Source organism: Mesocricetus auratus, unplaced genomic scaffold (assembly GCF_017639785.1).
Source record: "Mesocricetus auratus isolate SY011 unplaced genomic scaffold, BCM_Maur_2.0 contig_10440_pilon_obj, whole genome shotgun sequence".
Classification (NCBI taxonomy): Eukaryota; Metazoa; Chordata; class Mammalia; order Rodentia; family Cricetidae; genus Mesocricetus; species Mesocricetus auratus.
The window spans coordinates 1-23642 of record NW_024430948.1 but is presented as its reverse complement, the minus strand read 5'-3'; the positions used below and the strand labels follow the sequence as shown (position 1 = coordinate 23642).

The 23642-nt window shown below is 39.6% G+C and overlaps 2 protein-coding genes across 2 annotated transcripts; both read right to left on the bottom strand.

Moving 5' to 3' along the window:
* Window positions 1-3662: 3662 nt before the first annotated feature.
* On the bottom strand, window positions 3663-20084 carry Clul1 (clusterin like 1; the record flags this gene model as incomplete). Its single annotated transcript, XM_040740941.1, is given in 7 exon segments — window positions 3663-3943; window positions 5308-5462; window positions 8421-8558; window positions 11431-11860; window positions 14279-14446; window positions 18738-18886; window positions 19979-20084. Coding segments are annotated over 7 exon segments (1427 nt in total), but the record flags the coding sequence as incomplete, so codon positions are not given.
* Window positions 5192-5594, bottom strand: LOC121138131 (cytochrome b-c1 complex subunit 6, mitochondrial-like). The gene is given in 1 exon segment (XM_040740940.1): window positions 5192-5594. A coding segment is annotated over 1 exon segment (273 nt). The 5' UTR covers window positions 5473-5594; the 3' UTR covers window positions 5192-5199.
* Window positions 20085-23642: the final 3558 nt, after the last annotated feature.

Here is a 23642-nt window from a genome sequence, read left to right as displayed (position 1 = left end):
TAAGCAAGGACCTAGTCTTCATGGAACTGAATTTTTAGCAGAGACAAAGGATCAGAAAGTTCCCAAGCAAGTTTTCTGCAGATGGGCCAGTATGTGACACAGCAGAACCTAGGTTCAGTCCCTAGTGTTGAGGGCTAGACCAACCCAAGGCTTTCCCTGAGGTCCTTATATATGGAGAAGGAACTTTCATTCTCCTCCAAAGCCAGGAACATGCTTCAGCTCCATATCCTGAGAACCCAACTCTTCCCACCCTTAGGGGCTACTATTAACAGTCCCAAGGCTTCCATGTGCTTGGTATGTAATGTTCTTGAGATACCCATATGTTCCTTTTCTCAAAAAATCTGAAGGCTTACCAGTGTCTATGGAGGAAAACTCAAATTCCATAGCTTGGTGTTCCAAATTCCTCCTGCTCTTTTTCTGACTCTACTTTTCCATCTTTACCTTACTGTATTCCATTCACCTGTACTTATTAGTTTGGGCTCTCTCCAAAGAAGTGGCAGTTTCGACTCAGATGTGCTGATGTTTCAGTTCCTAAGCAGAGATAGAACATTGAGCCTGCCAGGGAACCCTCTGTCCGTACTCTAGAGGTAGAGACAGACACTTGGGATCCAGATGGGCTACTTCAGCTCCTCAAAGAAAGTCAAATCTGTAACAGACTGTGGTGTTGAAAACAGGACACCATTGCAGGTCCTTCACCTGACCACCATGCCCCCAACAGTGGTTCCCCAGCTCCTGCCTCCTGAGCACTTGGTCCCTGATCAGCCCACTCTGGATCATTCACCTTTGTAGTCTCCTCCCATTCCTTTAGCGTGTTAGTGTTTGCTTATAAGTAAAGAAAAACCCAAACTCTCATAGGATGTGGAATTACAGTCAGACTTCTCAGTATCCTAGTACCTTGGCACTCTGCTCTTGCCACCTGGTTTGTAACAGTCTCCTTTGCTACCTCCTTCATTTGATTATACAAATACATATATAGTTAACCAGATAATTACTTTCTTTAATAAATGAAGGAAGAAAAGATGGAAAGAGGGAAGGGGTAAGGAGAAAAGGAAAGGAAGAGAGAAAGGAAATATGTAGGTCAGAACTTCTCCTTCTTGGAAAGTGAACAGCTCTCACCCAGATCTCCCAGAGTCAACTTATATGAACTCAGTAATTCCAGCCCTGCATTACTAGGTGTGTGTGTGTGTTCACTCTTATGTGTGCTCATATTGTTCTTTCTGCTGGAAAGAACCATTCTGGAACAAGATCCAGAATGAATTCTTCATTTTCTCCTCCTCAGTACCTAGATCCTGGGTCATAACCCAATATGTACAGAAAAGATGTCAACTGAGTGACAAAATGGGCCTCTAAAACTCAGAAGGCCTGAGTTTGATCACTCATGGACTCATTGCATGGAACGAGAGGATCAGTTCATACAAGTTTTCCTATGATCTCCACACCTACACATATACACACAAAAATATAAATTAATTATTTTAAAAACCCTGAAGGCAAAGGTGTGAGATGCAGTTTATATATTATTATTGCCTTTAATTATACATTGATAGCGGCATTCTAAAAGGATTCCTTTGAATGATAATTTAGAGTTAAAATGTGATAATTATTTAAGATTAGTCATATTACCAAAACCTTTGTGTCTTGATTGTTTGGACCAAATGCCATAATGGTCACTGTGTGATGTGGAGTAGTGAGTTCCACTTCTCCTCCTGTCACCTGATGTGAGATCATTTAACATTAGGCTGTGCCTTAAAATAAGTATTTAAATATTTACTATGAAATAAGTGGAAAAATACCTCAAAATGGTTCATAATAAAGACCTGGCCACAGCAGTTGGCAGGTCCTTATTCAAATTCTACAAGTAATTTTAAGTTTCATAAAGAATACTGAGTGGATTTGATTACTATCTGCCTAACTTGGTTCTTATTTTTAGACACTGATTAGTTTCAATGTTTTATGTAATTTTCCAATTTGTAAATCTTAAATGGGGCTTGTCATTAAATTTAGACTTATTATTTACAATTGATTCTTTCATCAAATTTATATTTATTCCTTATATTGATTCCAGAGGTAGAATAATGTGAAAAAGAAATTGTATAACTGTGGATACACAGTTAAATATCTTTCCGAAAGTCAAAGCCAGGCTAGATATAACGGATCATGCCTGAAGGTCAGTCAGCCTGGATTATGCAACACTGGTCTGTCTCAGAAAAACTAGGGAAAAAATAATAAAAGGCAAAACCAGTTTATGTCTCTAATGATAATATAAGAATTTTAAAGTACTAATATCCCTATGGTTCTCACTAGGCCTGGATGGCCTAGAAGTGGATATGTAAACCAAATTAGACTTGAACTCACAGAGATCTGCCAACTTCTACCTCCCGAGTGCTAGGGTGTGTGTGTGTGTGTGTGTGTGTGTGTGCGTCTTCTAGGAACATTTCACACAGCCACAGCCACAGCCCTGTCACTGGAACTCGCTCTGTAGTTCAGGCTGGCCTTGAACTCACAGAGATCTGCCTGCCTCTACCTCCTGAGTGCTGGAACTAAAGCCGTGCGCCACCACTACCTGGTTTACACAGCTTTTTAGCATTGGCGTAAAGCTCCTACCCAATTCTTGTATTTCTGTTATTGTTGTACAATATTAATTTAAGGTGTGTTACTTTTGTTAATGCTCTGGATCACTTGTTTAATGATGCAAAGATGTATTTGAATACGTAAAATTTACCTGTGGTCAGGAAGCTGGGTCAGTAACCAGGTGACAGGAAGTTGTAGGGAGGAGCCAGGTGGAGAAGGAAGGGCGAGAATGAGCACGAGGACTTCTTGAGAGACTCAAGCAGGTGAGCTAGATGAGCTGCTTTCTTTTTAGCCTCTCTGGGAAGCAGGGTTCTGCCTCAGCCTTTAAATCTTGAGTTCTTTAGAGGGGACAGAGTTTTAAATAAGTTTCCTTAGTAGCTTTCAAGGAGTCGGTGCCTGAGGGAACAGAATTCCCACAGGCTTTGTCTCTTGCTGCATAGCCACTGCTGTTAGCGGCAGAGTGGCAGTTGCTGAATAGGATAGCTATAGCTTAAAAGGGCAATACAATTAAAAAAGAAAAACAACAAATTGGTGTTCCAATGGGTGGTAGAACCACACAGAAGGAAGGGCCACTCAGCTGGCTCTGCTGCATTTGCCGTCTGGAGCTCTCAACCACTGACTCTGTAGAATCTGCCATCTGAACTTAACCACGCTAGCAGTCGGCTGCCCTTTGCCTGGAGAAGTCAACAGAATTGGTAAGAGACTTGGGAACTTCTTTAGGAGAGCAAAACAGGACAAGGAGAGGAAGACTTCAGGGGCCAGCCAGAGTAAGAGTGAAAGTAAAGTAAGATTTACAGAAGAAAAAGATAAAAGCCCAGAGGAAAAAGGTAGATGGGATAATTTAAGAAAAGCCAGCTAAGGTCAAGTATTCATAACTAAGAATAAGCCTCTGTGTGAGATTTATTTGGGAACTGGGTGGTGGTCACCCCAAAAAGCCAGAAGAGTAAAACATTGCATCAACATGTTATTTATTTTTGAGTCACCTACCCTGTCAACAAAGCTTTCCTAATCAGTTATTCTGCTTACCATTTTTTTTCCTCAGACAGGGTTTCTCTGTAGGTTTGGAGACTGTCCTGGAACTCTCTTTGAAGACCAGGATGGCCTTGAACTCACAGAGATCTGCCTGCCGCTGGCTCAGTGCTGGGGTTAAAGGATGTGCATGGGCCACCACTGCCCGGCTCTGCTTACCAATTTTAAAATGTCCCTTAAAATACTCCAGAACTTTTGCTACCACATAGTCAATGACATTTCAGCTCTCAGCACTTTCTTCAGAAGGACTCTGGAGTGAGTAGTTAGAGGAAGGCAGAATGCTTGAGTCTACCATAATTTCATCCTGTTTGGAAGATTTTCCTCCATGAATGCTTGGGACTGCCTGAAGAAGAAGAACAATTATAGAGTAAAAAGTTTTCCGTATTCTAGCATGCATTCAAAATCAATAACAAAAATAGATCAGTGGGGAAGGGTGCTTGCTGCTGAGCTTCACACTCTTGAGTTAGGTCCCTAGGATCCACCTGATGGAAGAAAAGAACCTACTCCAGCAAGTTGTCCTTCCAATTTCCATGCACATAAGGGCACCACTTAACTCCAAGAGGAATCGGAAAACCCAGGTGAGCTGATGAAATGTTTAATGAATACTATTGTTTGCTCTACAGACATTAATTTAGATTGCCAAATTTTATAGTTTGCCTGGGAAATTTACAGTTTTTTAAAATTTTATGTGTGATACTCTCTCTCTCTTTGGTTTTTGGTCTGGTTTGATTTAGTTTTTAGAAAGGGTCTCATTACATATTTAGGGTGACTTCAAACTCACAGTCCCACCTGATCTCTTGAGTGCCACAGTTACAGGCATGTGCTACTGCACCTAGCTTAGTTACTCTATTAATAAATTCCCAAGTTCATATAATGTACTTTTGAAATCATTTTAATGGAACTAAACTTTAAATTCAATTTTATATAACCATAACTATTTAAAGAATGTTTTCCAATAAACTCTATCAGAAACAAAGGAAATATTAAAACAACCAATTTAATAGTTCTGGTTTTTGTTTGTTGTTGTTTGAAACACGGTCTCATAAGTTGAGACTGGCCTTGGGCTTGATATATAGCTGAGGAATACAAACCAGGTGTGGTAGCATATACCTGTACTCCCAGCATTTTGGGAAGTGGAAGCAGGAGGACAGGGAGTTCAAGGTCATCCTTGAATAACTTGTCCACTTACTTGCCTTTTAGTAAATATAATGTATATATAGGAAACACCATAAAATATTTGTGCCTAGTCTAATGCATAATTGTATAGTGAACTATACATAAGGGGCCATTGCTTTTTTATTTTTTAGAATTTATGAAGTACACAAAGATTTCTTTTCAATACTTGCAGATCTACGATTTACCCTTTGCCTTCCATGATAAAATAACAGCTGCTTTGAGAAGAATGACTTTTTTTCCTGCAGATCTGCAGATCAGTTTATTAAGATGGAATTGCTGCTAATTACATGGAAGACAAACTAGTTGCCATAATCATTGAGGTTCTCCAGAACTTACGATACACATTAGAAATTAATGGTTCAAAACCACAAGGAACTTTTCCTGATGCTCTGTGACAAGGCTTAGGTAGATGAATCTGTGCAGCTACTTCAGCCTATTAAAGAGTTTGTGGGCCACACAGTGGTCAAATGCATGCAAGATGTCAAAGAGCTCCTCTGTTCAATCCTTTTCTGTCTGTGATCAGGAAGATACACACTTATCACAAAGCTCTAGCTGCTCCTGGGCCTTTACACACTTCTCCAACTGCTCACATTGCTCTCTCACTGTTGTTAAGGGGTCCACTGATTCTTCCTCCTCTTCTTCCTCTTTGGTTTCTCCTGATTTGGTAAGCATCTTTCGTTCATTTTCTAGTCCCATGTCATGGAGCTGTTCAGGACTCAACACCAGGAGAAACAATCTTACCTACTCCCCTTCATGATCAAGAAGGACTTGTAAGGGTGACTTGACCAAGAAGAATGGCTTTTACAGGCGATTCTTGAGCAGAGTGGCTGAGTCCACTGATTTTGGAGAAACCCACTCTATTTCCTGTCTGTCTGTCTTTGTGTCTCTCTCTCTCTCTCTCTCTCTCTCTCTCTCTCTCTCTCTCTCTCTCTCTCTCTCTCTCTCTCCCTCTCTCTGCCTCTCTCTCCCTCTCTTCTTGGTTTGTTTTTGGAGATAGGATTTCTCTGTGTAACAGCCCTAGCTGCCTTGGAACTTGCTCTGTAGACCATGGTGGCCTTGAACTCACAGAGATCCACCTGCCTCTGCCTCCCGAGTGCTTGGATTAAAGGTATGAACCACCACTTGCCCAGCATCATGCTTATTTCTAATGCAGACTCTGTGTGAATTATACAAACTGTCTTCTGTGCCTCATCTGAAAACTGGGGAATATAGTACTATTACCTTCTGTGTTTTGGATATGTATTTTTATCTTTCAAAACTCATGCTGGAATTTTATTCTCAATGTAATGTTACTGAGAGATGTTGGAGCCTTTAGGAGGTGATGTGATCTCATTGCAGTGAGTTACATCTAGAAGCACTTTGTCAGTCACTACAAGTACAGGCTGTAGGTTGTTATGAGGCAAATCTGGCACCTCCCTTAATTCCACTCGTCTCTCTCAGTCTCTCTCTACTTCCATACTACTGACTTTTCCCTCCAGAAGCTAAGATGCTGATCTTGGACTTTCTACTACTCAGAATTGTAAGGTAAATGACCCTTATTTCTTTGAAAATTGCTTAGTCTTCTATTTCCTCCTTCTCTTACCTTTGATCCCATCTGCCTCATGACCTGTGGTACTAGGGATGGAGCCCAGATCTTCATGCATGGGGATGGAGTGAGAGAGACAGAGTCTTGTTACATAGCTCTAGCTAGCCTGGTACTTGAGACACCATGATCAGGGCAGCTTACAGAAGAGTTTATTTGAGGTTTGCAATTTCAGAGGGTTAGAGTCCATGACCATCATGGTGGAGAGTGTTACAACAGGTGGCATGTTGCTGGAATAGTAGTTAAGACTTTATATCTTGGTCCACAAACAGGAGGAAGGGAGAAACCTAACTGGGAATTACATGGGCTTCTTAAACCTCAAAGTCCACTCTCTAATTACATAACCTTCTCCAACAAGTCCATACCTCCTAATTCTTCCCAAACAATTCTACAGCTGAGGACCAAGCATTCAAATATATGAGTCTGTGGGCAAACCATCACAAATAGACTGTAATCTGCAATAAAAAATAAACCCTTTTCCTCCCTTAAATTGGTTTTGGCCAGGGTGTTTTTTTTTTTTTTTTTTTTTTTTTTTTTGGTTTTTCAAGACAGGGTTTCTCTGTATTGTTTTGGAGCCTGTCCTGGTAGGCTCAGTAGACCAGGCTGGTCTCGAACTCACAGAGATCCGCCTGCCTCTGCCTCCCGAGTGCTGGGATTAAAGGCGTGTGCCACCAACGCCCGGCTTGGCCAGGGTGTTTTATCACAGCTATATATGGCAAAAATTTGTACTGAAAATGGGAGTATTGATTGGATGACTTGATAATGTAGTTTTTAAAATATATCTTTGGACCATTTTGTTGTAGTATTGTGGAAGATTTTGGAATTTTGGGTTAGAAAAGTTGTTGAATGCTCAGAAATTAATGGGCTGTTCTAGGAGGAGCTCAGAATACAGTAGTGCTGAGAGATATATTGCCTGTGAATGCCTGTCTTTGAGAAGTTTCAGATGTAAGTGAAGACTCTATCAAGACCTGGAATAGTGTCTATTAATGTAATGTTTTGGCTAAGAACATGTGCGTGCTAATCTACTGTGACTAAAGAGTTAGCTTTGATTAACAAGAGATCAATGCCATTGGCACCATATGGAAGGGTTAGAGCCTCTGTGAAAAGGCCAAAAGAGGTCACTGATAAAGGCTCAGCCTTAATTACAATGTAAACCCCTGGGTTATTTGAGATTCCAGGACAATAAAGTATTTGCCAAGGACATGAGATATTAGCCAAGTGTGTGTGGAGTGGAGTCCACCTAAGGCTACAATATGAATTGTGTATGCTGAGTCAGAAGAGTGAATCTCAGATGCTGGACTTTGAGCTACAGGATTTGGACTTATGCTGCTGGACCTGATTTTTCCTATTTCTTTGTTCTTCCCTTTTGGAATAAGAAAGCATGCAACGTTTAAAAATCAAGCCCACAGTTTAGAAACTTTAGAATTTTGAAAGGACATAGAGTTTTTAAAGACTGCACAGCTTTTAAAAGTTAGGATGTATCTTATACTATGATATTAAAATGAGGTCTTGGGTACAAGAAAGGAAAGGTTATCTAAACATTACTTTTTACTTCTATCAGAAATTTTCCCTTATGAGTGTATTTTCCTTTTCCTTGCAGCAAAAGGAAGTTGATCTAATTTGCTTATTGTTTTTCTCTTATGTATGTTTTTGTGTTTCTTTAGTCTTTAATCATACATACAAAACAAATCCACAGTGATGGATTTGATGAAAACCTCTATAAGTAACTCCTTTAGATAGAACCAAAAGTGCAAAAGCAGGCAAGCATGAAGGTCTGAGTCAAATGTCAAGAACCCAATTTTAAAAATAGAGACATGGTGGTATGCTTATAATTCCCATATTGGAGAAGATACAACAGGTATATACCTGCAGCTCACTAGCTAGTCTGAAAAGACTACTTGGTGTGTTCCAGATTATTGAGAAACCTTGTCTCAAACAAAATGAACCAGTGGATAGAACCTAATGTCCTCTGATCTCTGCATGCACAGACTTATATGTGCACATGTACATGAACACAGCAATGTACACACATGAAAGACATGATAAAACAATACTCATTTACCTTCAGATAGGTAATTGTGACATTTTTAGCATCTTTTGTGAAAGTTGAAACATCCAGATAAATTCTGGCCAAATTCCTCAAACATTCCTCCATTTTGCTTTGGTAACATCTCAGAATTCAGGTCTCTTTGGTCCAGCTCTGTAGGAAATACATTCACACATCAACACTATTGGAATTCCACCATATAAGGCTGGGGAGATGCTTAAGTCAGTAAAGCATTTGCCACACAAGCAGGAGGACCAAAGTGTGTTCCCTAGAACCCTTGATAAAAGCCAAGTATGGTAGCATGTGCCAGTGCTGGGGAAGTGGAGATGGGTGGATCACTGGCCTTATTGTCCCAGCTAGCTCAGCCTTCTTGATGAGTTCCAGGACAATGAGAAGGCTAATTCAAGCACTTGGGAGGTGGAGGCAGAGGCAGGCAGTCCTTGAATTGGAGGTCTGTCAGGGCTACATAGTGTGAGCCTATCTCAAACAAACAAAAAACATAACAAGAAAAACTAAAAGTTAGAAAACTAATAAAAGCAAGTAAGTGACTACTGATGAACAATACCCAAAGATACTCACACATACATGTATACATACCTGTGTGGACATAAAATAAATTAATTCGTTAAATGAATTAATCAACAATAAAAACTGTAAAAACCTTAGAAACTAGGTAGCTATATCTGTAATTCAATCACTTGGGAGGTAGAGGCAAAGGATCTAGAGTTCTAGGCCAGCTGAGGTGTTGATGATATAGTAGTCAGAAACATAGTAGGACACAAAATTAACACAGAAAAATCAATAGTCTTTGTACATATCAACAAGCATACCCAAGAAAGAAGTCAAGGAAGCAATCCCACTCCAGAGCCTTAAAATTGACCCACAACATAACTTTAAAAATCTATCAATCTTGCTATAAATTTCATCAAAGAAGTAAAAGCTTTACAATGAAAACCTTAAGATACTTAAAGAAAGAAAAGAAATACCAGTAGATGGCAAGACCTCCCATAATCATAGATAGGTATGAAATGTTTTGCAGAGAAGTCTAGTGTGCATTTTGTTTAGCTTCTAGAGGCAACCTGCTCCTGGGCACAAGGCACCCTTCCATCTTCAACATCAGCATTGTTGGACAACAGGCTTCGTATGATGCTTTTCTGTTCTTCCTGCCTCTTCAGTCTGATTCTGAGAATGTCAAGGTTTTTTTGTGTGTTTTTGGAGTCAAATTAAGGCGTTGTGTGTGTTAGGCAAGCACTCTAACACTGAGCTACATTCTTAGTCCCTTTTACTTTAAGGACCCGGTGACTACAGTGAACCCCTCCACAATCCAGAATACTCTCCATGTTTTGAAGTCAGCATGTTCACAGCATTAGTTTTGTTTGTGCCCTTACTCTCCTTTCCCCTGGAGATCACAGGTTCTAGGAATAGAGGGGATAGATAATTTTAGGTAATTGTTGATTCTGCCCACCACCGGGAGCAGAGCTCAAGATTTTTCCACACAGCTGGGTGGTGGTGGTGTACACCTTTAATCCCAGTATTTGGGAGACAAAGGCAGAAGGATTTATGAATTCAAGGTCAGCCTGCTCTACAGAGTGAGTTCCATGATAGCCAGGGCTACACAGAGAAACCCTGTCTCAACAAAACAAAACCCCCCCCAAAAAAACAACTTTTTTTCCCACACCGTGCAGATTTTCTACCGATGGTTTGCCTATTCCTTATTAACCACCTGTACAGAAAAATGATGGAAGCCACATTAAATGCCTGTGGTCTCTGTCTGACTGATCAGTAGTTCACCTTTGTCCATCTGGGAAATTATCATTTCTCTTTTTTTTTTTATTTGCTGTATGCTATCTAGAGTAGGGTTGTTGGTAATAGTATAATAGGCCTTTATCTTATGTGTGTAGCTATTGTTTTAAGTAGGTTTGTTTGTTGGTTTCTTAAGGACTGAAGTGAGCAGGGTCTTACACATGCTAACTAGATACGTGTTCTGTCACTGAGATACATTCCAAAGCTGTGTTCTATTTAATTAATTTTTTTTGAGACTGGCCAGCTGTGTAGCCACAGCTGGCTTGAAACTCACTATGTAGATCATGCTAGCCTGAACTCAAAGAAATCTGCTTGCCTTTCCCTACTGAGTGCTGTAGAGAGGGAGGAGTCAAGACAATGCTGGGGAAACCTACAGAAATAGCTGACCTAAGCAATTGGTAGCTGACAGACCCCACTCTGATAGCTGTGGAACCAGCATAAGACAGAACCAGGTCCTCTGACGTGGATGTCAGTTAGGGGACCTGGGCAGTCTAAGGAGCCTCTGAAAGTGGAACCAGTATTTATCCGTAATGTACGAATGGGCTTTGGGAGCCCATTCCCTATGGAGGGATACTCTCTCAGCCTAGATACACAGGGGAGGGTCGAGGTCCTGCCTCAAATGATGTAACAGACTTTGATGATCCCAGTAGAGTTGAACAGATCTCTGACTTCTAAACCAGCCTAACTTACAAAGCATGTTCCAAGACAGCCAGGATCCACAGAAAAACTGTATTTTGAGGTATGGGGAGCAAGAAAAAATGGTTGACAAACGTAGTGGGAGAAAGAAAAATGGTCTTGAGAGACGCTTTAATCAGTAAAGTGCCTAACATGCAAGTATAAGGACCTGAGTTTAATCCCCAGTGTCCCATAAGAAGCAGGGCATGGTGGCATTTGCTTATAATATCAGTGCTGGGGAGGCAGAGATATGATGATCCCTGAGATTTGCTGGTCAGCCAGTCTAGCCAAATCAGTAAGGCCTGGTTCTCAGTGAGAGATAGACACCTCCTAAGGAATAACATTTAAGGTTGACCTGTCTTCTGAATGTCTGTGCACCTACACATAGGCCCGCATACCTACCACCAGCAAATATATGAACATATAGGCACACCAGCACATACCACAAAAAAAGCAAAAAAACAAAAACAAAACAAAACCAAAAAAAAAAAAACAAAACAAGAGAGAAGAGAAGAAAGGAAAAGGAGGGGAGTCTTTTGTAACTGACCTTTGTGTGATTCCCATGAATCCTCAATTGTGTTCAGTGTCTTCATAATTGTTTCTCGGACTCTCCCATAAATAGAGAGACTGAAATTATGAAACAGCTGGAAGACATTGGGAATGTCCCACCTTTGCCCAAGTCCTTCTATTTTGGTTTGTTCTTTGGATAAAACTGAGGGAAAGAATGGCTCCATTAAGTCTATATTGGACATGAAGTACGATCGAAAAGCCTGGTCAAACTCTTGCTGCATCTGTTTGAAAATGTAAAAGCTTATGTTGAAGAGAGATTTCACATCCACAGCCAGCTGGCTGAACAGGTTCTCCATTTGCATTACTTGTAAATCTTCCTCTGTCAGCTGTTTGCCTGCAGGGGGATCCTCTACTTCTTTACTGAGGGGAAACAGAAATTGGTACATCTTCCTGAGAAATTGCTCCATCTGTGGGGTAGAGTGGATCATGGAATGAAAATTAATATATTTTCCTGTTCCACTTCTTACTACAAAATTTAAAGTCACCTAATACTAGTCATTTCAAATTTAGTTCTGTCCAATCTTGGAAAAGGTGGTTGAGTTTGAGATATATTACCATTCTTATAGCTTGTTTTAACTTCAACTGTGAAAATAGGACCTGGAATTCCTCCTGACATAAATTTGCCCATTGAGTGCTAAAAAGGTAACAATGTAGTAGACAAGCTATAACCTGATACTCTGGAAGCAGCTGGCAGGTCATTGACCACAGGCTACTGTGAAATTTGCCTTGGAACTATAAAGAACACTGTTAACTTTTAGCTCCTAGTTTTTATTATTGTTGTTTATGATTGTTTAGTAGAATGCTACTGTCATTATACTCTTATTTCTTGATATCACTAATCCATGGAAAGAAAAAGATGAACACTTCTTCACTGAGCCCTATATGCCAGATATAGCTTAGGAATGGCTGTATATTACGTTGTTTAGTCACAGTTGTAAATTAACAGTGATAATACCCAGCTTTTTGTAGTCAAAGGAAAGAATGAAACCCTAATCACAGAAATTTGAGTAACATTCAGTAGAAGAAGACTGTCCAGTAGTCACATTGTGTGACTTCTAAGTCTGTGCAGACCACAGTTGTCTTTACATTACAATGCTCGAATGTGTTGAGTGTCACCAGTTAGGAAATATTACTTCTGGAGCATTAGCTTCCTGCATTCAAACAATTATCCAGGAATCTTTATAGGACCTATGCCATTTTCAGAAAGAAATCTGGATGGATTGCCTGACTCTCCTCTGCCAGCTTTTGCTTACTGATCCCATGCATAGAAACAAAGCTTGAAAATTAAACAAGGTGACACGTGTCTATTCTAGCTCCTCCAGGGTCTGAGGGAGAAGGGGCAGTACTAAAGCCAAGGAGTTGAGATAACCCTGTGTAACATAGCCAGACCCAGTCTCAGAAAACACCTACATAAAGCAAGCCACAAGAAAAGTTCATAAAGTTACATGTCTGGCCCAAATGAGAATGAACTCTAAATCTCCTGTCTCCAGCAGTCATCTCATTATATTCTGGCATATCAGCGAATGACTGTATCTGTAAAAGTGGAACAGATGTGATCACCAGTGTCATTAAATTAGCTTGGCATTAGCCGGGTGGTGGTGGTGCACGCCTTTAATCCCAGCACTCGGGAGACAGAGGCAGGCGGATCTCTGTGAGTTCGAGGCCGGGCTGGACCGACAGCCTCCAAAACAATACAGAGAAACCCTGTCTCATAAAAACCAAAAAAAAAAAAAAAAAAAATTAGCTTGGCATATTCCTTATCCTAGTGGCTGCTCTTTTGAAATTGAGTGTGGCACTGCCAGGTCAGAAGTAAACCAGAAGTAAACTATAATTACTACATATACTGACAAAGAGTAAAATTCCATTCCATTTCATACATGGCTCATTTCTTGAATTGGGAAGGAAAATCCAGGCCAATCAAAGACTTTACTGGGCCAGAGCTATGTAGGTCACAGCTCTCTGTGAATTCCTCTGCCTAGAAGATAACCAAAAGGCATAAAAAGAAAACTTGCCAGTTTTGCAGGCCACACATGGATAGGGCAAGAAGAGCCCTGAAGGTATTCATTCACATTTGTACACAAATACGTTAATAGGAAAAACACATTAAAATAAAGATGTATGATGTTGCACATCTGTAATCCTAACATTTGAGAGACTAAGGTCGGAGTATCATGGACTCAAGTTCAATCTAGGATACATCTCCAGAGGAGAATTTGTAGCATAAATCAAGGGAGAGACGGAGGGATCGATGAACCTAAGTGTTATGGTGTACATCTGTAACCTAGCACTTTGTGTTTGAAATTATGAGGATCAAGAGTTAAGGGTCATATACAAATACATGCTGAATTTGAGGACAGCCTGGGCTACATGTAGACTTGAAAGAGGGATGTGGAGGAAGGTAAGGAGAAAGAGCGTTAAAAATACATGATTTCTAGGATTAAATATTAACGAAGATTGAAATCAAAGACTGTAAAATAAACTTGAAAATGCAGGTATACATGTTTATTGGATGCCTTCTCAAAGGAAGACATACACATTAGATATGACCCTTGCCATCAAAGGCTTTACTATCTACTTGGAACATGTCAACAAACAGTGAATACAATGCAAAGTCCGGTTTCTTCTAAAGGAGTTACAGAGTGTAATTCTAAGGGGACTAAACACTGATGGTTACTCTAACTATAAATTGTGCACACACAGGTTATGATAAAAGGACACAAAAGGACAGCAGCAATCATTTCCATTTTAAAAATTAACAATTTAAAAATCAAGATGGCCTGGATGTCCTAAGAACTCTGAAAGGGTGAGCTCTCATTTCCTCTTACCCTATTTTTCACAGAGGACCAAAAAGGTTGGCAAGCTGTGTAAAATCTCATGCAGTTACTTTCCAGACATGGCCTGCATCCATCCCAGGAATCCACAGAAGATGCCTGACATAACTTTTCTTCTTCCTCCAAATGTTCTTGCACTTCATTCATGAGTTTCAGGGCCTCCTGGTTAAAGTGTACAAGCACAGGTCTCATTTCCATTTCCTGAGTCTATGTATACCTTAGCTGGTTTCCCCTTTTTAAGTGTATATTGGATCCAGGGGCTACCAAACTAGCTCAGATAAAGTGCTTGTGTTATATTTACAGTGCCATGGTTTCAGTCCCTAGTACTTCCTAAACAGATACAGTGGCACATAACTGTAATCTCAGCTCTTAGAAGGTAGAAGGAGGAGTCAAAAATTAAAGTTATCTTTGACTTCTTAGTAAGTTCAAGTCCATCCTTTGATACATGAGATCTGGTATCAACAGAAATTAAGTATAAGACATTCTAAATGGCTTCAGTCTTTTCATCTTCATGGTCCTTGCTGCTGCTGTATCTGCCACAGTGGTTTCTGTTTGGTAAACAGTATTCTGAATGAGCCTTTGTTGAAGGACATGAAAAATCTCACTGTCTGTTCACTTGTTCACTAAGTATTTACTCAATATTTACTGTATGATGGACATTGCATTAAATGTGACAGAGTTAATGGCAAAGTCAGTATCCCTATGGGGAACCATGGTGATTACCTTTTGACTTTTCTATTTGAATTGCTAGCCTAGGAGGTATATGGAAGGCGGGCTTTAGGGCTTTGAAAACTGATATTTTGATTTTTTAAGCTTCCTTAATTCATTGTATGTGCTTAGATATTGCAAGAAAGCACAATTCTTGCATATGAACATTGATTTATGGTGAGTGGCTACTTTCTTGTCTGTATTCCAAATGCGCCCTCTTGTGGTCCTTGCTGTACTTAGCAACAGCCTTTTACTGTTGGTAAGGAGTCAGCAGGGATGACAACTGTCTTAGTTCTGTCCTGGATATCTCCACAGCTCTACAGGATAAAAACAAACAAACAAACAAACAAATCAACAAGTAATTTGTTTGCCCTGGTATCACGGCACACAAGAACTTGTTTGCCTGAGATGGAGTTCAAGAGAATGAGGCTATACCAGGCCGCAGAATCAAGGCAGCTCTCAAGTGAAAAACAGGTGGGAGAAGTTTTTGTTCTAAAACCATTTTACTATAGATCTTTGTTTGTTTTCTGAAACTCATGGTGTCAATATGTAGTCCATGCTGGCCCTGATCCTCCTGCCTCAGCCTCCTACGAGCTGGCATTATGTATATTATCACAGATCGTGTGTGTGTGTGTGTGTGTGTGTGTGTGTGTGTGTGTGTGGTGTATGCAAGTTTCTGTGTTTCTGTGTGTGCATATGTATGTATGGAGGCTAGAGGTTAAAGCTGGTAGTCTTCCTCTATTGGTCTTTTGATACAGGGCTTGTTCACTTATCTCACAGAGCTCTGCCTGACTCTTTCTCCTGAGTGCTTGGAGTATAGGAGTGTACCACCACTGCCCAAATTTAAGATTTTCATCCTTTTTGTCAAGTTAGCTTTTTGAGTACCCAAATTTTGAGTCTGATGCAATGAATCTTTATGCAATAAAATTTTAGGAATAACATTTCTACTATTTCTGGGATTTTTCAGAAGACTATCCCTGAAACCCACTTTTGCTTCTTTGGTCCTATAGTGGCTATTCTTTTCCTCATATTGCAGCCTTAGCTTGTAGGTTGCTTAAGAAAATAAGAACATGCTGGGCGTTAGTGATGTACACCTTTAATCCCAGCACTTGGGAGGCAGAGGCAGGCGAATCTCTGTGAGTTCAAGACCAGCCTGGTCTACCAAGTGAGTTCCAGTTCCAGGACAGGCTCCAAAACAATACAGAGAAACCCCGTCTCAAAAACAAACAAACAAACAAACAAACAAAAAAAAGAAAATAAGAACAACAGTAAGTCATCAGGTCCCACATGCTCATGTCTGTTTGATTTACCGCAGGTTCATTCATGCTAATGTTGGAGCAACATGTTAATTAACAGCTTCAAGCATCAACTTTCTTAGCTACAAAAATCAAAGTGTGGTTGACCTTGACAAAGCTCGAGAATGATAAGATTCTAGAAACTGTATTGAATTAATTTGCTCGAAGTTTATAAGAACATAGGTAAAGATACAGTTGTGCATTGGAACTCCACTGGTATTTTTTCTTAATTATGCATGTGTATGTGTGTTATTTGTACACATGATTTTGTATGGAGTCCATTAGTCTATGTTGGCGGTCTTCCTCTAGTGTTACGTTTTCAGTCACATGCGACTATGCTTTTATGTTGGTGCTCTAAACTCAGATCTTTACGTTTGTGCAACAGGCACTTTAACAACTGTGCTATCTCTCCATCCCCCATTTTTACTGTTTAGTTAATAAAAAACAGTAAAAAAAATTTAGACAGGAAAAGTAAGATGGCCAGTTTCATGTAAACATATTTTACCAGAATTATGACATTTCTTTAAAAGCAAAAAGTAGCATTAACATTTAAAGTATTTTCTGAAGTTCTTGTGTTATCTATCTGTCTGTCTGTCTGTCTGTCTGTCTGTCTGTCTGTCTGTCTGTCTGTCTATCTATCTATCTATCTATCTATCTATCTATCTATCTATCTATCTATCTATCTATGCTTTGAGACAGGATCCCACTTCTGTAGTCCAGACTGACCTGGAACTTCATATGCAGTTGGTCGTGGAATTCTGGCAATCCTCCTGCCTCAGACTCTGAATACTAACATTACATAAGCTAGTAGGCATAAGACACCTACCCAGATTTCCCAAATTATTCTGTTACAGTTCTTATTTATTTCTGCTTTGATTAAAGTTAGTATTCAAATATAAACAGCTAGAAAATATTTGTTTTGAGTGCTGTATTGCTTATACTATTAGACTATGAAGTATATAGTGTCTACTATAGTCAATATTTGTTGAGCTTTATACAATATCTCAGGAATACTTTCTCACATCTTCCAAATACATTTGAATGAAACATTTATTATCTGTCAGAAAAATACATATTTGTACTATAACCAATTGATTGCAGAATGTGGCTCAGTGGTAGAGCCCAGCATGTATTCCATCTCCAGCACCTCAAAAACTAAAAATAGAAAAATAAATGAGGCTAGCACGGAGCTCAGTAGTAGAGGACCCTGTTAAAACCACTGACAATGCTAACAATAATTGGGAAAAAATGGGCCAGGCCAGTGTGCTATTTAATATACTCTGGTGTGTGTTGGAATGCTGTCAGACATTCCACCTGCCAACTGTGTTAGGACCTGAGGAGAAGGGGTCTCTTCATTTTATTGGCACTTGCCAGGGCTCTTCTAGTTTTCTGTTTACTTGCCTTTCAATTGTAATAATGAGATACCTTCTCAGAGGACTCAAGTGGACCAATGAATTTTTATATGTTTGCGACTAATCTAACAACATTTTAAAAAATTCATTTATTTGTGTGTGCATGTGCATGTACATTTGTGTGTGCATGTGGTACAGGTTGCCATGTGTGCATGTGGAGGTTAGAAGACAGCTTGTGGAAATCCATTCTCTCTCTCCATTGGGTGGGTTCCAAGGATTGAACTCAGGTCATCAGGCTTAGTGGCAAGTGCTTTTACCCACTGAGTCATTTTGCTGACCTGCAAAACCATAAATCTTAAAAAAAGGAAAGGCTAGGGTGCTTTGAAAGATTATTGGGGAAAAAGAAATCTAGAGAGGTAAAACCCATGGGTAATTTAAGTACAGTGTTTAAGAAGTAGGGCAGACTCTCAGTCCTTCATTATAAGCTCATTATTGGACATGTGATAGGGTAAGACAGATTATCTAATAAGATCTGGAAAATCTGCTGATATTTTCAGACATCCAGGTGACTACTCAAAATGTAGAGTTCAAAGTAGCGTATGATTATACATACACATAATTGCAGCACTTAGGAAGTGGAAGGGTCTGGAGTTCAAGGCCAGCCTCAGCTACAGCCTCAGTTACATTAGACCCTGACTCAAACTAAGTAAATAAATAAAAATTAAGAAATATGTAATTCTTAACCATCCTTACCCTAAATGTATTTACGAGTGGTGCTTATTTATTTATTATAGTAATGAGTACTAGAAACCACTGACCTAATCAAAACCTCTCCAAACCTTTTTTTTATTGGTTCAAACACTTTTGACTCAATACCTTAAATAAGACAAAAAGTGAAGTGTTTTGTGAAAGCAGCCTTCTTACCTAGGTGTCAGTAAAAGATGATTAAAAAAGAAAACGTAAAGCTTCTCCAATCTAAACTGCTCTCCAGAAAACGTGACATATGGAGAAAAGTCACTCATTAATTGCACATATTTACTGTTGCATTTTTTTATACCTCAGATTTGCTTAAGAACAGATATTTTTCAGTGAAGGTACCTGCTTTTCTTCTTTGCATTTCTTCAGAGTTTTCATCAGTTTTGCATGCTCCTCCTCTCTCCTTTCCATCATGATTTTCATCTGCTTAATGCCAATCAAAGCTTTCTTCACCTCTCCTCCTATATCTGTCTTTCCCACCTCTAGAAGACCTAGAAGACATGTTTGGGGTTTCTTTTAACTTGATCATATTAGAAAACAGTAACTTTAACAGCTTTTGGTATCCTCTAAATAGCAGCGTGATTGCTCTTGTACAGCCTTTCAGTCCAAAGCATTCCATGATCAATAAGCTGTCAACTGCCACTCTGATCTGCCTTCCGTTTTTCACCTGGTAGCTCCTGAACAAATCTGAGCTTATTTGATCTCAGTCTTGTCATTTTCCACAAGCCCTGTTTTCCTTTATCCACTTGTTTCCTATCCCTGCAGACTCGGGTATGTTTGTATTAGAGAAAAATCTGAATTTTATTTATAGTTTATATGAGACACAGCAGAGGACTTCAAACATAGTGAACAATTTCCCTTTTCCAGTTTTAATTACCTTCCAAAAAGCCATCAGACTAAGAATGTATGTCATATAACACATATATAGTAACTTAATAGAAGTCTCTTGTGCCATTAACTCTTCCTTTGTGGTTATAAATTGACTGTCATTTTGTCTTCTCATTAGCCAACATGGAATCCTGATGATGCTATTCTTACCTCTGAATTTAATTACAGACTCCAAATTAACTCCATTTTAGCTAATTTATTTTACTAAATGGCAAATGCCCCAAATCTTTATCACCAGACAAAGGTCAGAAGGTAATGAGCACAAAACAACCAGATTTGCTGTCATGACAACCCACACCTTGGCTAATATAATAATAATTACAGAGATTACTCTGCTGGTTTAGAATTTTTATATGCTAGGAAAGTATTTTGCTGTTCATTAAAAAAATGTGAATAGGACCTCAAACATCTGAATAATACAACAGAAAATGTAGGCAAAAAGTTGTCAAGATTTATCTGCCTCATTGCAAACATATTGATATGTGAATGCTGGCTCATGTAGACTTATTGTAATTTTCTATATTTTATATCCAGATTTTTGGACATCATGAGGACTTTAAGTGTTTGGAGAACATGTAATGAAGACAGGGTTAGGGTTAGGGTTGGTTTATATGGTTACTTTATAGGATTATAAGTCCCTATAAACGTCAGCTGGACTGGTAAACATGCAAACAGGGTAGATGAACCAAGCATACTATTCTGGTTTCCATCTGTAGCAGCTGTGTCCTTCCAAGTAGGTGCACTGTGACAGTATTTCGACCATAACAGATACACAGAAAGCACCAAGAGTGGTGGCTTCATGGTCCAATGTTCCTATGAAAGGAAAATCAACCTGCATTAATGCCTTGAAGCATAGCAACTGAAAACACATGGTTCTACAGAGCACTTTTATTTCAGTTTCTCTTTATTACTTTAGAAAATGCATAATAAAATGTCTGACCTATAAAGAAGCATAAACACATGATCCCTATGTAGTCTATTTTGTTTATCTTCTTCTTTACAGTAAACTGTGCACTACCGTGCCCAGCTTGATGAGCATAGACACTGGTGCAATATAGTTTAAAGTTCCATGTCCACTTGGGCCACATAGCAAGACCCTGTCTCAGTAAGCACAACAATGGTAATATCACCTGCTGAAGTACTTGAAAGCCAAGCCAATGAATAATAGTGATCATAGAGCTATAGGGTCCAAACTTAATTGGATTTTCTTATCAACATTAAGTGTGTCTACAGGCCGACTTAAAATATAACAGGATACATTCTGTGTCCAAAAATCTCAGCATTCCTGCCTCTATCTCTGGTGTGCTGGGATTGTAGGTGTGCAATAGTCGCTTCTTACAAAACCTATCATATATGTTCTGCAGTTATATTTTTCTGAGATAATGACCTGTCTTTTATATCTAATTTGATGTATATTAGTTATAAATATCCCAAACACATACTTTACATTTTATCAAGACAAGATATATCAAAACAACTGCATTTTAAAATAATTTTTTAACACAGGCTTCCTCTGTGTACTCCTTGACCATCCTGGAACTCCCTCTGTAGGCCAGGCTGCCCTCAAACCCACAGAGATCCACCTGCCTCTGCCTCCTGAGTGATGGGATTAAAGGCGTGCGCCACCACTGCCCAGCCACAACTGTGTATTTTAATGGAATTAAATATGTAAAATATTGCACATTACTTTAATTTCCCACAAAAGGGATGTTTTTCTACTTTATGCATATCTGTTATATTAAAGCTACACTAACCAACATTTGAAATATCTTTTCCACACACAAATAAAACCGGCTATATTAGTAATAATATTGTGACCACCTCTTACATGACGTTTTCTTTCTGTTCATGCCCCACTTAACAAATAAAACTTGGAGTACTGGATATTTACCATTGATATTTCAGCTCTTCCCAGAGAGGTTGCCGTTAACTTCAGGAATGTCTTTCACTTTCCTCTGATGTGACTTTCATCTGTGTCAGATTTAGCCTTGTTCTGTTCATTTGATGACACAGTTCTTAATCCCATTAAACAGGTATTTTGGGATTAAGACTGTTTAAGATTTGGTAGTGCTTAGAATGAACCACTAGAAGGCAGCCTAGGCACATCACCAGCAACAATGACCTTATCTACATTACACAAATGTGGGTGGGTTTGTGTTTTTGTTGTTGTTGTGTTTCTTTGTGGTTTTGTTTGTTTTGTTTTTGAGACAGTCTCACTAGGCAGCCTTGGCTGTCCTGGAACTCTCAATGTATACCATGTTGGCCTCAGATTTACAGAGATTGACCAGCCTCTGCTTCTATAGAGTGGGATTGAATACATTTGCTGTGACAGCACACAATAAATATGGTTGTATTGTTTGATACTTTTTTGAGCCAGATTTTCCTTGAACTCAAGTGTAGGCAAAGATGACCTTGAATTATGATTCCTTCAATCCCCAGCTTCCATCTCCAAAGTGCAGGGCTTACAGGCCTGAGACACTGTGTGGCCTGATTGTTTACTTTGCTATTTTGACTATAAGAAGTGATATAAACCCTCAAGACTAATGAAAAATATTTGTTTTAGTTTTTAAAGTGTTATGTATTTCATTAGTTACATAACTAATGCTATAGATGCATATACACATCTAGACACACATATATAGGGTATACACATTTGTGTGTGAATGTGGAGGTTAGAAGGAAGGCCAGTGTTTTTTCTCAAGTATGCTTCACTTTATTTTTGAGTCATTGTCTCATTGAATCTGGAGGTTCCTGTTTCAGATAGATGAGCTGGCCAACAAGCCTTAACAACCCTCCTGTCTCCCTGCCTTTTCCTAGCTGGGATTATAGCTATGCCTTACTTTTTACTAGGGTGCTGGAGATCCTAACTGAAAACAAGCGCTTTACCAACTGATTCATAGCCCAGCTACTGGTATTGTTTTGAGATAGAATTTCACACAGGAGCCCATGCTGACCTTGAACTCCCAGCTTCAGCTTCCTGATTGCTGGCATTATTGGGGTATACTACCACATCCATTTTTAACACAATATTGCATATTTCAGACACTACATTTGATAATTGTCTGAAATTAAATGCTCTTGATAATTCACCTGAAAACAGCTTAGACAGCTGACAATAGTCAGTTCTAGATTCTCCAACTATGACCTCTGGCAGGATCATTGTGGGTCCCTTTGTAAGCTTGAGAAGCCAGTCCATCCATACTTAATATGTGCTCAGGACATTTCTACAATGAGAGAACCTGACAATTATGAACTGGGTGCCTTTAGAAGATTTTGTAGGACCGTGAATGTAGTTCAGTGAGTAGTGGGCTTGCTAGCAGGGCAAAAAAAAAAAAAAAAAAAGCTTTTGATTTCATCTCAGAACTGTATTGGTAAAAAATGATAATAAATTTTAAAATAGTTTGAGGTTTCCATGGAAGTTTTGTTCTTACGGTTAAATTGTACTTTATGTGAATCATTAATTTTATAATTTTGACATGGTTATGCTTCAGGTTTAATCATAAAATTTTCTCAATAGTTTGTCAGTAATTAAGGAGATCTTGAAGCAGTGCAATCTCATTTAAAACAGAATAACAAGAGTGGGTTTGGAGATGGCTCAGTGGTGAAAACACTTCTTGTTCTTACACAGGCTCTGGTTTCAGTCCAGGACCCATATTGCTGCTCACCACCATCTGAAATTCCAATACCAGGCAATCCGATGACTCTTCTGAGTTACACAGGTACTGTAACCAATGTTAGAGGGTTAGAGGGTTTAAGTCTGGTTAAGAGTTCTTGAATGGATAGAGAGTTGAGACTTGGTTAAGGGGGTTAGAGTTTAGGGTTGCAATTGGGTTCAGGTGTCAGGATCACATTTAGGGTTGTAGGGTTGGGGTTAGGTTGGGGTTACAGGGTTAGGGTTCAGAGTTCGGGTTCGGGTTTGGTTCCGGTTGGGGTTGGGGTTGGGTTGAGGTTGGGATTAGGGGTTAAGGGTTAGGGGTTAAGGGTTAAGGGTTACGGGATAGGGGGTTAGGGTTAGAGGGTTAGGGTTAGAGGTTAGGGTTAGAGGGTCAGGGTCAGGGTCAGGGTCAGGGTCAAGGATGGGTTAGGGGGTCAGGGTCAGGGTCAAGGATGGGTTAGGGTCAGGGGTCAGGGGTCAGGGTTTCAGGGTTAGGGTTAGGGTTAGGGGTTAGGGTTAGGGTTAGGGTTTAGGGGTTAGGGTTAGGGTTAGGGTTAGGGTTAGGGTTAGGGTAAGGGTTAGGGTTAGGGGTAGGGGGAGGGGTAGGGGTTGGGGTAGGGTTAGGGTTTAGGGTTTAGGGTTTAGGGTTTAGGGTTAGGGTTAGGGTTAGGGTTAGGGTTCAGGGTTCAGGGTTCAGGGTTAGG